Raw genomic sequence first — 14,256 nt, forward strand, 5'->3', positions numbered from 1 at the left:
GACAACTCCTGCCATGAGCTTTTTTGAATTAAAAAAAAAAAAAAAGTTATTTTAAATTCAAATATGGTGACACAGTTATTTTTATACTCCTCTGCACTTCTAAGACAAACTTCCTCCAGGTCTCTTCCCAAATAGGTGCTCTGAGGCATGGATGAGTGAACTGTGCACTCTGCTTCCTCTCTCCATTCATTTTATTGCCAATAGCCGTCAGCATCACAGCAAAACACATTAAACGAAAGGGCTGAGGAGTCAAGAGTGGGTCCAACCTGAAGAAAGAACAGTTCCAAGAAAGTGCCGCAGCAGTGCATCATGCTAATAAGTAATGAAAGCAACGAGGAAGCTTCAGGTTTCAGCAGTACTAAGCTCAGATCATTGCGAGATTAGCGTTCATTTGGCAGGGAAAAAATTAAACTTCTAAAGATAAATCTGTAGAATCACAGACGATTTGTAAAACGGTGTCAAACAGTTTGCTATATATTTAAGGGATATTCAATGCAGCGAACAATCGTAAGATCTCCAATCCAGATAACAAGGCGGAACAGAATCTGGATGTTTCAAGAACCAAAGATGAATTTTAATGACTTAGGAGAAAATTGAGAAGGGAAATTGCCTTTCAAATCTTCTTCCACAGCAGTTAACGCTTCAAACTGCCAGTGACTGCACCAGATGAAACCTCATTTTGTCTCATCTCAGGATAGCAGAAACAGTAACCGAGAACCCAGAGCTGAACCTGTGCTGCATTTTAAATGCCACAGTTACTGCGTGGGTCAGGAGTCAGACTGAAACCTCATTTACCACAGACTTGTTTATTTCTGTATTTAGAACCTAAACTAGATCACTTATTTTCACTAAAACTATTTTTTGTATGGCATGCAGGGACAGGAAGGAAGCTGCTCCATTTGCTGTTTGGATGTCAGAGGCTGTGTTTGAAGAGCAGAGGAAGGCCACAGCCTGCTGGCCCTGCAACGAGTCCCATCCAGGGAGCAAGGAAAAGGACTCTTAATGCACTTCATATATTACACTATACACTATATATATATACACTATTAACGCTCAATGCTACAGACTCACTGAATGGGCTACAGGCCAGAAAGAAATTGATCAAACATTTGCAAGCTACTGATAGATACTTACAGATATTATATACAGAAAATTGCTCCTTGGTACTGATTCACACAGAAAGTTAAATAGAAAATTTCTTACTTTCCCCGTTAAATATTAAGCTTAACATCCCTACAATGGAAATGTTTTGTTGCTCATGGGGTTGAAAGGGATTCAAGATATCATTGAGTCCAGTCCCTGCTACAGCAGTTCCCTACAATAGGTCACACAGATGGGCATCCAGCCAGGCCTCGAATAACTCCATAGGAGACTCCCCAACCTTTGTGGGCAGCCTGCCGCAGCACTTCATCACCCTTACATAAAGAAGTTCTTCCACACGTTAGTACTGGACTTTCTATGTTCAACATTAAGGAGGCCATCGCTCCCCGTCCTATTGCTACACAACACCAAGAAGAGCTTGGCCCCATCCATTCGACAGAACACCAACCAAACACCAGTATTTAGACTTGGGTAGAATTAGAAGATTCTTCCTCTTTTGTGCAGCCTCAGCGACACTAAAAACAACAGAAGCCTTCAGTCTTCAAGTTTTGTCACAGAAATGGCTGCTCACCCACTTTTTGTGCGTGCACATTCAAGGATGGAGAAGGGCACAAAGTGCATCCATCCAGTTGCCAAAGTCTGATGCAATTCAATGATGCTCTTACCACATTTCACATCTCCTTCTACATTTATTAGTATTACATCAGTATTTTGGAGCCCTGGGTCCAGTTCAGGTTCCCACTGCACAAAAAGACAGGACTGCAGTTTCTACTGAGCACTTCTATGCACACAGACAACATGCATCAATACAACACACCGCAGGAGCATGATGTCTCCAGCTTCTGTTATTACAAAGGATACTCTATATGGTATCAAATAATGAGATCTTCCACAAAGCTGCTACTAAGCAAGTGACATTGCTTAGATGTTTAATTGCCACACATTTTATTCAGAGGTTTTTTGCCTTTCCCCACACAGATAATTTTTAAAATTTAGGTTCTCGGGCAATTTGACCTGGAGTTATAAAACCGTATCTAAGGAATGTTATAAGAGTTTGATTATTTGAAAACGTGGTGTTTTCCAGTGACATGCAAGGCCCTAAGGAGCTTAAATATAACCCAAAGGCTTTGCAGATGACACAGTATGAGGGATGAAAAACCCCCATTCCGTGATGCTTCATCCTCCTAGGACAATACCTGGAATTCACGCACTACCCACCTGACACAGCAGTCAAAGCAAGGAGGCACTCGAGAGCTGAAAGCTGGCACAGTGCTTAAAGAAAGCAGAGATCTGAGACTGTGCTTGGAGGGAGGAGAAGGTGAGCTCTTATTCCCGTGAGGATGAAGCATCAGCTCAACTCTGAAATTTAAAAATACTTCTTTTTCAGCGGAAGGAAAAGAGATAATAAAATTTAAAGAAAATAATGGAAACAGAAGCAAGAGATGTTAATGTGAAAGCTGAGCAGCACTCAGCCCAGCACTGCTGTATCTGCAGTAAACTCAACAGCATTCCAGACATCACTGCTCTTCTCCACTAAATTCAGCACTGCATATTAATACCATAATAGCTCTGAATATATATAAAAAATAAATATACATTGGTATAATGCAATGCAAAGGCTGCCAAGAAGCTGTGCTGTTCTGAAGCTTCATGTCAAACCTCCCCTTATAAATGTCTCTCTAGTATGGTACATCTTGACACCCATATGTTGTCTCAGCAGTGTAGGAAACGTAAAGCTTTGCAGATCACACTGACTGGCACAGTTCCTGAGCTCCCACGCTTCCTTTCAAGCAGACAACATACTACACAGAATAAGGCTCCCTAGATAGTCTAGGATAATATTTTAGTGTAAGTAGAGCTAAAATTATTGCAAGCTACATGACTTGGCAATTAGCATTGCAAGAAGCCCAGGAAGCTCAAAGGAATTGTTTGAGTTAATTGCGACCAGGTAAAGAGCAGTGCAGCAAAGATGCTCCTGGTGCTCTACAGAGACAGCAGGAGCAAATACCAGACCCTCTGCCATCAGCCCTGCAGTGCAAACAAATAGCACAGTCCTGGGGCAGCACATCCCACCACCTGCTGACTCTTTTGGGGCTGGACTCGAGGACAAACAGGCAGCAGAACCAACAAAGCAGTTTTTAGCAGCCTGCCCCCCAACTTGCCTTCTAGACAGAAAAGCTGTTGGTTTTACCACTGTGGAAATGTATTCAGTCTTGAAGTGGAGCAATGCAGAAGAGAGGATGCATGTAGATGGCAGCCTGGAGGCACAGCTCAATGCCTGTGGTTTTTGCATGGAGAACAAAACATCCATTTATGACTGTTAAATACACATGAAAGCATAAGCAAAAAGAAGGTTTAAAAACAAAAACCAGACCAGTTTTCCTGAGGTTGTTGGATGCAGGGAGTGGCGAATCAGATAGATGGTTTCTGACTCCAAAATTTTCAAGCTCTTTGGACCAATGGTACTAGAACTGTCATAAAAATCACAAAAGCAAAGCAGAAAGGGTTTTTAAGGATAGACCTGTCAACACAATCTGGGAATCGCTCAGCTTTGCTGCCCAGAATCCGATCACGTTGTTGTTCCTTCCATGCTCTGAATACACAAGAAGGCAACCTGCAGCTGTGTGAAGGGTGCCCAGAGCATCTCACACTGTCCTTGTGCTCTCAGGAGGGAACAGATGGACGGCTGCAGGCTACAATTTGCTATTTTTCAGCCTGACTCCTTTGAGAAAGACCAATTGAAAGGAAATGCTGAAGGTGATACACCACCAGTGCCCCAGTCCTTAACCCAGGGGACAACCCAAGGTAGGATTTTTTTTCATAAACCCTTTAAGGTATTTAGGTTTCAAAGCTGTCAACACATTCAAGTACATTATCTGAGACAATGGCATTTTATGAATCCCATGCAGCTGCCATGCAAAGTATGGCCATTTTTGTCCTGCAATGGAGAATACTGGAGATTTCTTCATGATGTTTATGAAGTCTGTCACTCAGGCAGCAGTTTAATCATGCCTTCTTGGATATATCTTTTTCCCCCTTAACCCCAGGGAGGATAACCTGGTTTTATTTACCTGAAATGGAAAATATATGGTCAAACAGATGTTGGTATAAGGGGGTAACTGTTAAGGTTTGCTGACAACTGGAAAGGTCTGAGCAATCAAACTGTCAATGGTTAAACAGATAAAAGTGACCGTGCCAAGTGGGACAGCTAACTGAGGACAGGCACTCCAGCAGAGAGAAAACCATCACCGAGTGCAGGCAAGCTGTTTGCAGGGACCGGAGGGCATCGATTCCAGGCATGTAAGAGAAAACTCAACTCTGATTTCAGAAATCAGAGATAGAAGAAAATATTATTTGAAAGGAAAGGTTGAATTAGATGAAAGCTTCACAGGCAGGAATTTGTTTAGAATTGAGGCAGAGACAGAGACAGGAGAAAACAAAAATGCATACGGATGTCTAACTCTCCATATTCTTATAGCAGCAATTGCTTGAGATTTCTTTTATAAAACCCTGTCACAAGCACTTCCAATGATGGGCCATTCCCAACGAAATAGCTGGAAGCCCTGAATTCCCCCAGCTGGTGGTTCAGAGGAATCCCCCACCTCCAATACAGACTGCCCAGGGCAGAGCTTCGGCCACAGCACCAGGTTTGGAGTGTCCAGGTCACAGACCTGTTCCTGGATGGCAGTGACAAAGAGTGCCTGCCCCACAGCTGTTGGGCCCTGCTTCCCAGAGCACGGCTGCTGCTTTGGCTTGAAATACAAATGCATAGTTCTACATCTCAGATGCAACACCAGAAACCTCTGGTGTCTCCCGCAAGCTGAGCTGTAGCATCATGCTGCTCTAACGTTAATCTTCCTATTACTCCTGTGAGGAAACAAAATACATAATATATCTATAACGTTAATAGCATAATGCCTCATAATCCGTTCTATCTCACTGTTTATATGATTCCATATGTACTTCTGTGGATACTACCGCTTCCAGATCTGAAACTGAGGAATCAATGCAGCAATTATGGACAAAGAAATGCAGAATTATACACAGGGTTATTTTTCATGCTGTGAATGAAGGCAAGTGCATTGCAAAAACAAAACTCATTATCCATTCTTTAAAATAATTATTTTCATGAAGCCAAAGTATTCTTTAGGATATTTAAATGCAGATTCAATCCAACACCTACCAACTTCACCCAGCATTTTTCTTATGCAAAAACTTCCAACATGTGCACAATTGCACATACGCCAATATTTATGGTGGCCACACAAACTGCAAGTCAAACACCACCGAGATATTTTGCTAGACAAACTAAGTTTCACTGCACATATGCAGACTGACTTTACATTTGTTCATTCCACTGTCATCCGTGTCATCTACAGTTAAGACTCAGGTATGTTCTGTGTTTTTATAACTCCTATTACTTTAACTTTCTCTTGCCACATGCATAGGAAAACAAGATCCAAGGATCTCAGGGTTACTGGAGGATCACATGGCTTAAGGATGAACGCGAGGAGAACATTCTTCATTTTTAATTACTGTCTCTGAGTGAAATGATTGAGAAAATTTCAGGTGAACGTAAATATTTTGTAGCAAACGGCTCCAATCAGAAGGAAAAACAACATCAAAAAAAACCACAACAACCCTTTTCCTGCACAAAGAAACTCAGCACTGAAGTGATTCAGCTCAGAACACACACATCCCCAGAAAACAGCCTGTGATTTGAAACCAATTTTTAGAGTGTTTTTCAGTACAGTGAGAATATCCCCCCACTGCTTTCATTTTAGGTTCTTCCATTGCACTTTTGGAAACGTACCCTTTGCTTAACACATCTAAGCAATCATTGAATGGTAGAATTGCTCAGGTTGAAAAGACCTTAAAGATTATCAAGTCCAACCATAACCTAACCGTACTATCCCAAATCTTAACAACCCTCCACTAAATCATGTCCCCGAGTACCACATCCAAATGGTTTTTAAACACATCCAGGGATGGTGACTCAACCACCTCCGTGGGGAGCCTATTGCAGTGTTTAACAGCTCTTTCTGTAAAGAAGTTTTTCCTGATATCCAACCTAAACAATGCAGTGCCTTCCCCTCTTTCAACAAGTGCTTGCTTTTAAAACCTCCTTGTTCTACTCCCAAGGGACCCCCAGTGTCCCAAAGAAAAGGCAGCAACAACAGGGTGATGCTGCTGATGCCCCCAGCCCCCAGGTGCAGCCCTGCAATACAAGGAACTGCCTGCAGCCTGAGATTGCACCCCTGCTGTGCTGCAGCAGTGCAGGAGCTTTGGGAGATTCAGCTCCTGATAGGCTGTAACATGCTGTACTGCTTGCTCACCTGTTTGCACAGAATGCAATTCCAGCTCTTTTACACTGAGGTTATTTGCTTCTGTGGGAAAAGAAGTAAATATTTGCTCTGCTGTGCCAGCTGGATCAAGGGAAAGCTATATATTGCACAAACCTTTGAGAGGAGGTAGGAAGAAGGCAGGTATTTGCAGTACACATGCACAGCACAAACTGAAACCAGCAGTGACTGAAAACCACTTTGGAACAAGCAGGAGCACAGGCAGCGCACAGAGGGCTGAGTTTAACTCTGTGGGTTTTAGGCCAGGTCAAAATTCAGCTTTCATGTCTGTGTTTCATGTTCTCTTCATTGAAATTAGGGTGATTTAGAAGGAAGACAATAACCTGTGGAGGACTGAGTATCCACGCTCACAATGATCACAGCACATACAGTATTTGGTACCTGAGATTGCCTTTGGTGCAGCGTTCATTGCCTTGTAGCTGATGTCCTGTTTCTTTGCCTCACTCCCTTCTCTGTTAAAAATAACTCAGTACTAACAACTTACCTATTACAAGCATTGCTAAACCAAACGTACCTTAAAAATTCCACGTTGGACAAATAGATCACTCTAAGACTTCATCTCCAAAGTGATGGACTTCCTCGATAAATAGCCTTCCTTGATAAATAATCTTTCAAGCTCACCAAATATGTTTCTTCACCCTTCCTTTACTCACAAATCAGCTTCTGGAGATCTGGATATATTCAAGGACTCCTTCCCTCCTGCATTATTCTTCATTTTCTAGTAAATGCTGGAAAAATTTTCCAAGTGCCACAGGGAGAAATCTGTTATGTTAAGGTTTCAGAGTTTGTTATTTTGGCACTTGTGGTTCTCCACGTAAATCCCTTTCCAATGGTTTCTGCACCAAGATTTTAGTTTAATACTTGAAGGATTATTGGCAGCTAAGGGGAGGATTTGTGGATGTTGAATGAAGTACATTGTAATAACAACTGTCAGGCTGATTATGATGCTCAGGCCTGTACGCCTCTCCAGCAACATCTGAATACTTTGATATGGTCACAGCTATGGCCTACATGAAAATGTCTAGAGTCAAAAAACAGTCTACTACTAAACATGCTTTAGAAGCACAGCTTTTATTAAATCACAATAAAAAGCTTTTATAAGCTAAAAGCTTATAGATTAAGTTTAAAGGAGGTGAAAGCATTTCCTTTCACTTACTTTGAGCTCAGTGGAATAACAAAGAATTAAGATGGCAGCAAAGCTTCCGTCTCCTATCAATCCCATGGCAAACAAACTGCACCACAATCCAAAGACTGTGGAGCTCGGGGTCTTTGCTTCTCCACCTGCAAAATGCAAACTGAGATACAGAGGGATTCTGGCACCCTCTGAGGAGGGAGGACAAGTCTAGCTCATTCCTGGCTTTGTCATATTCAGATGCCATAAAGTAATGGATCATAGAAGCATCCACGAACAAAAGAGGGGCTAAAAACCCATGCAAACAGACAAACCCACAACGAACTTTCAAGCTCAACCAGGGTGAGATCCAAATGAAAATGAAAAGTATTTATGAAGGTGAACTCACACACCAGCACATAAAAGGCTCTGTACTCTCATACTCCACCTGCTGGCTCTCCTCAGTAGGGATCAGTTGTATTTCTATGTTCAGTTTGGGTTTTCTACTTCTTTTTTTCCCCGCTTCTCTCATAAGCTGTGCACCATCCCAGCTGATAGGGGTAAGCTGGAGAGCACTGGGCAGGAAGCCACACTCACCTTAATATTTCAACATCCAGTGGGGAAAAAGTAAAAGGGTAAAATATTCACGGCAATGTAAAACAATTGACAATGTATGGAACAAAACACTTTCTAAATGTTTCACAAATATTTCAGGGTTAAAAGAGTAAAGCGAGGCTAAAGATGCAGTGTTCTATTCAGTTCAGCCCCTACCTTGCTTTTGTGTTACATGCTGGAGCTTCTAAAAAAGCCAATTAAAGTGCCTTTTATTCTATGAAATGTTTAAAATTGGGCACTTTTGGTATACAAACCCTAAGCATCTGTTATTATTTGGGTGCTTTTTCATGCAGACTCGCGTACATCAAAATGAAAAGGCATTTATTTTTCAGCTGCCTTTAGAAAAGCAGAAAGAGAAGCGTAAGCAGGAAGCAGCGTTAGTCCCAGGACAAAGGTAGGTTCATGACTACACAAACACAGAGCTTCATGAATGCTTTGCAAGTGTGGGGTCTGTCATTTCACAATGTGAACTGTATAGAGAGGAAAAACAGCCTCCTCTCTTGGGTCACTCCCCAGTGGAAGCTCAGTGCTTCCCACAGGCACGGCAGGAACACACACAGTGTTCTCCGTTCCAGTTTCCTCTCACTAACTGGGCTTTTCACTCTCGTATAAAGCAACATCTGGAAATGATCATCTCATCGCACCCTCAAAAAGGCAGAGAAGCAGTAATAATATGGTAATAAGGGATGAAATTTTACGAGAGATGGCACTTAACTGAAGACTAAAAGACACCATGCAATTTCCATAAATTGCTTTTAGCAGGGGACTGAGTGACAATCAGGAAAAAAAACCACAACCCCACTCCCGGCCCTTTTTTTTTTGTGCAAATCATGGGCCCGACTTTCAACTGGTGTAAAATGGTGATGTTGGTACAGCAGTTCTGGTTGCACACAAACCCCTGAATACCATTTTGTGCAATGGCACTTTTAGGATCGTGTGGTGAAGAGACCCTCAAATCGAGGATGCTAAAATGAAGCTGCGAAAGCAAAGCGGAAAGAAGCCATCAGCGCGCCAAATATCCGCTTGTTTTGTTGCTCTCCCTACTTTAAGTGAGCTTAAAAAGGAGAATCGAGCCATTATCTCCCCCCTCTGCATTTCCGCCTCTTCAGATCTGTCAGTTCAGGGTGAAACCCAGATGGGACTTGAGAGACAAGGAATATCAAGAGTGTCCCAACACAGCTGGCATGGAAACAGGTGCCAGGTAGGTTCTGTTCCTTTGGGAAAGAGATGCTGTCCCATCCCCAGCAAGATCTCCTCCTCTTACCATGAAAGCCTCATGCCTTTCTGAAAGGCTGGCCAGCCAGCCCACTCAGAATATGGTGCTATATTCATTCTGTAGTGCTATATTCAAACACCACTGTAGAAAGTCATTAGATTTAACACCAACGGCACCAAGCAGAAACAGGGGGATGTGGAAATGAATAAATAGACTTCAGACTAATAAATAAAAATAACCACTTCAGGATAACAAACTGCCTTTGCAGATAAAATGAAATAAATCCCTAGAATTTAAATCCATCATGAGCAAAATCCCACTGGAAAAAAACCTCCAGACCAAAACCCTATCATGACTGCTTCTACATTCATGAAAGTATTTATGCAGACTAAGATAAGGGTAGTCAATCCACACGCCTTGGGACTAAAGCTGATCTCCTGCAGGATCAGGATAAAGAAATTTCCTCACCACATGTGTCCTGATTCAGGGCAAAAGGAGACACGCTTTGCTAGGCTCGGGAGCTGCTAGAAGCAAGCCTTAGATCTGTGCCATGCTGATGAACTCCCACAGTAAATCCCAGCTTCTCCTCTGCACACTATCATTTCCCAATGCACTGAATGTACTGCCTGAACTTTGGCTGGGCTTCTCAAGCCTATCCACATAACCTGTCATACTCCAATCTGGCTCTTCAAGAGTCCTGTACTGTGAAGCATCCTGCTTCTCATTTCACCATTTAATTACACCCCTTCCTGCTCCCAGATTCTTTCTGTTCCTTGTAAGTCATCACCTTGTTACAGCTCAGACAACACAGTTGGTTGATGGCATTTTCCTCAGTTCCTTTCTAGTGTCCATAACTCCTAGTTACATACAATCAATCCTCTGTTCTCTGAAAGGTGTCACTTTGCTTTGACCACACTTCCACAGCTGGTGCATCTCTAACCTGGTATTGGCAGCTCCTCCAAGAGACACCTTTTGCCTGGGACACCCCTGGCACCAGCAGCACAAAGACAAAACAGAAACAACTTCTTCCTATGGAACTCAGCTCTTCAAACTGACACCATGTCTGCACTGTCCAGGAGGTCTGAATGTACCTATTATGGGCTACAAGAAATTAAAACCTGACAGATGAGGAAATTGCTCCACTCCAGCACGTCGACAGCCTCAAAATGCATGTCATCAGGAAACACTACGCCCTTTCTTGCTGTTATTTAAAGGATAGATGCTGTTCTTCTGCTCCCCAAAAATTAGGAAGTGAGGAGGGAAAAAGGAGAAACCAAGAAACGTGCGTTATCTATTGAATCAATTAGACAGAGAAAGTCATCATCTCTCGTAAAAGGACATAAGCCATTAAGATGAAGTCCCTATTTTTCAATAACACCATCAGACTGTTTCCAAGCACCAACTGGGGATCAAGAAAAAGGAATATCATATTTCCTAAGTCTATTCTTATCTCTCCAGCTGCCATGCCAAAGGCTATTGAGGTGGAATGAAAGCAGAGTTTCAATCATCAACAAAATGCTGCAGCTCACGGACAGAGTCGCTCAAACAGGTACAAGTCCCACAGGCATTGTGGGATCCACATATCAAAACGCAGATGTAAGATTGTGCCATCCTCAGCAGCTCACCTGCAGGGCTCTGTGGCTCTTGGGAACAGAAGCTATCAAGAGAAGAACAACTCATTTCATTGTGCTATACAAGCCTTTTTTTTGGGGAATATAGCAAAAACCAAACACGAACGGAACATGTGCCACTGAGCCTTGTGCCTTGTCTAGTGCAGTAAGAATAGAAAGTCCCTTACAACATTTACCAATAAAAACAGACAAGAAACATAAGTAAGTAACCCCAAATGTTATTTTCCAACATCAACAGGTAACGTTTCCCATTTAAGGGGAGTTATCACCTTAAAGGTAAATACAAAATGTTTTTGAAACTGTAAAAACTCAGTGTTTACCATGAACAGATGCTTTGGTTGCTCAGTTCACTCAGAAGATGGTGCTGAGCTGAACAGATCATTACTGGGAGCTGTGTTCAGACATATTATTTTGACCCTATTATCCCTTCCCTATTATTTTTGGGGGGAAAACAACCTAACATTTGATATCATCCTTTCCTCTAACTGCTCCTCAACCCTGTGTCTGGTTTTAACCTCCAACAGTCTTTCTCTTGTTCTCTTGTCTCTTCCCTGTGACTGCCAATGCACTGCCAGACCATTTAACCTTCTCATACCCCAAGTCAGGACCTATCACAGCCTATGGAAACAAACTACAAACAAAAATAATCATTTATTTGCAAGGGCAGGGTTTGCCCTTTCCCTGCATCTGGCTTTTTCCTGGAAGAAAGCAAGGTAGGACTTACTTCTCAGTATCATTTCTAAATATCAAATATAAATGAAGTCCTGCAATACCATCCTGTGTGAAAGCAAAAGCTCCACCAGTGGGATAAAAAAAGAAATTATAAAAAATTATATACATTATATATATTATATATAAGTTATAAAAAATAAGATATTATCTAGTTTAATAAAAACTTTGTATTATTTCTGTTTATTTAAAGCAAGACTCGTTACAAACAACATAAAACAGGACCATTTCACCACTTACTGATGACATACAAATGTGTGGGAGTTTGGTACTTCCCTCCCTGCTAAGAAAACACAATGACAAAAGAAAATAATGGGCTGAAAAAAAAGTGGAACTGCTCATCACTGAACTATTTAGAAAACAACAACTCTCTTTCAATTGATGTCATTCATTGGGTGCTGTAAGGAAAACCAAGGAGGTAGCGCTGCTTTCTTCATTCAGTACATTTCTGAAAGCCTTTACTATGAAAATTTTGTATAATTATACCAGAAATAGGTTATTTTGTAGTCCTGCCACCACATATGAAAATCAGGAAATACCACATGTTTTCTTGTCTATCATTTCAGTTAGCCCTTTCTAGAAGGCATACATCTTCAGACAGTAGGGAGGTCTCTTCCTTCGAGTCCATAAAGATCGCTACAAGTTCCCCCACCCAGTGCCCTAAACAAAACATAAATGCCACCATCATCAGCCTTAACAAGCTCTAAATTGCAACATATATTAACAGAATGACCTTCTCCAGTAAGATTTTCATTAGCAAACTAGGACGGAAAACAGCAAGTAGCACCATTTAGCCAATTTTAATAGATTATCTACATCATCCTTTATGACATCAGTTGATAATCAGAGCAAGAAATTGAGCAATTTGGGTTCCTGTACAAGCCGTCATAATGCACAAAGTTAACCACTTTTTTTTTTAATCCTGTATTACCTAGAAAGTATTACCAGACAGGCTTGCAAGTTTGGCTGTCGCAGAAAGTTGGCCTGCAAAGCTGCAAGAAACCCAACCTCAGCATGTCATAATTCCACATGGAGATGCACTGTGCCAGGTTATTTCTGCTGAAGGTTAGAAAATTTGACACCGACGTGACCACAACACTAGTGAATGAGGACAGCTGGAAGCACAGCACATGCAATTTCCCAAAGAGGCCAGCAGAACATCCATACCACTGAAGTAAAGCCTCCAAACATCTGTCTTCTGCCAATGTATAAGTGCTGAATATAGCAAACACCCAACTGCCAAATCCTTATGCTAAAGTTTCCTTTCTATTTTTTTTACCAATCAAAACTTCTCAAAGAGACTCCAGATGTTCACTGCTGTATAAGCCACACAAAAAGCAAAGGCAGTAGGGATGTGCCCCCAGCTCTGCCCTGCACTCTCAACCTGCCAGGCTTCTTTGGCAAAGGAAGAGGATGATGCTAGGGATACTTATGCTGTGAGAGACAGTGAGGAGCACTATTCTTGATTTCCATTAGTGATCCATTTATGAAAATGGGATGAATATACCTGAAACATGAAGAATGTGATCCTTTAATTTTAACTGATAAGTCCAAAATGCTTTAGAAAGATTTTTCATAACCTTGGATCAAAACTGATCTGTTCCAATATGAAAAGCAAAAAGGAAGACACTGTGCAGTGTTCAAATAGGTTTCTTTGTCAGAAGGTAGAGGAACAATCAGCACAATCAAATAGAATACAGAAATATATTCTAACAATTCAATGCTTACCGCTTATCCCTGTTGCACAGAATAGCCAACACTGAACTGCTTCTACTTAAGAAGAACACATATTTTGCTATAAACTTGCAGGGTGAAAATGTGATAATAGTCAAGTCCTAAGATCTATTTGCCTACTGGAGAATCAGTTGAAAAGCTCTCGTTTGCTTGTCCGTTTTAACAGAAAGCAGACATACCCTGTGGAAGAAAGTCTTGCAAGCAAACACACTGCATGAATAAAAACAACACTCTCAAACACTTGTCCATGGATAAAAAGTCAAAATATACCTACAGCATATCAAAATCCATAAAGTTCATTCAGATCTCCAAAGAAGCACATCTACAAGAAGGACAGGTAAAGTCCTGTCTGTTAATGCATCAGTAAGCAAACCAAAACATCCATGCAGTACTGGAAAGCAGCAGAAACACTACCTGCACATTTTGTCCTTGTTGTGAGTGGTGGTCCAGGTGGTCCCGTGCCTCCTTCTCCAGGGCGAGTCAGCAGCACTCTGATCTCATACTCCACATCTGGATCCAGATGCCACAGTTTGTAATTGGGAGAGTCCACAATGTGGGTTTCTGCCCAGTTCCCAGTGGTCGTCCGATACTCCACCTCTTTCAGTATGATGGGCCCGTCTCCGATGATGGAGTTGGCGTTGGGTTTGATCCACAGGTAGGTGGCTCCGACAGCCAGCAGCTCAGGAGGAGCAATAGGAGTTGGGGGTTCTGTAGACAAAAAGAAATCATGAGAGGCCTGAGGCCTTCCACTATGTA

The 14,256-nt window shown here is 41.9% G+C and overlaps 1 protein-coding gene across 3 annotated transcripts in view; it reads right to left on the bottom strand.

Moving 5' to 3' along the window:
- The window catches only part of LOC146760319 (receptor-type tyrosine-protein phosphatase T-like), a 243,240-nt gene that overhangs the window by 64,660 nt on the left and 164,324 nt on the right, over nt 1-14,256 (bottom strand). Inside the window, exons 7-8 of one of the 3 annotated variants that reach the window (XM_085551485.1) lie at nt 13,915-14,208; nt 11,930-13,273 (exon numbers count right to left, since the gene is read on the bottom strand). In XM_085551485.1, the coding sequence (XP_085407611.1) occupies nt 13,251-13,273; nt 13,915-14,208 (317 nt within the window). In that variant the 3' untranslated portion in view covers nt 11,930-13,250. Of the gene's footprint in view, nt 1-11,929; nt 13,274-13,398; nt 14,209-14,256 lie in introns of those variants that run through there. The other 2 variants (XM_085551484.1, XM_085551482.1) reach the window with 2 other exon arrangements.

The sequence above is a fragment of the Coturnix japonica genome, chromosome 6, assembly GCF_054131305.1.
Source record: "Coturnix japonica strain WE chromosome 6, WE-NBRP24, whole genome shotgun sequence".
NCBI lineage: Eukaryota > Metazoa > Chordata > Aves > Galliformes > Phasianidae > Coturnix > Coturnix japonica.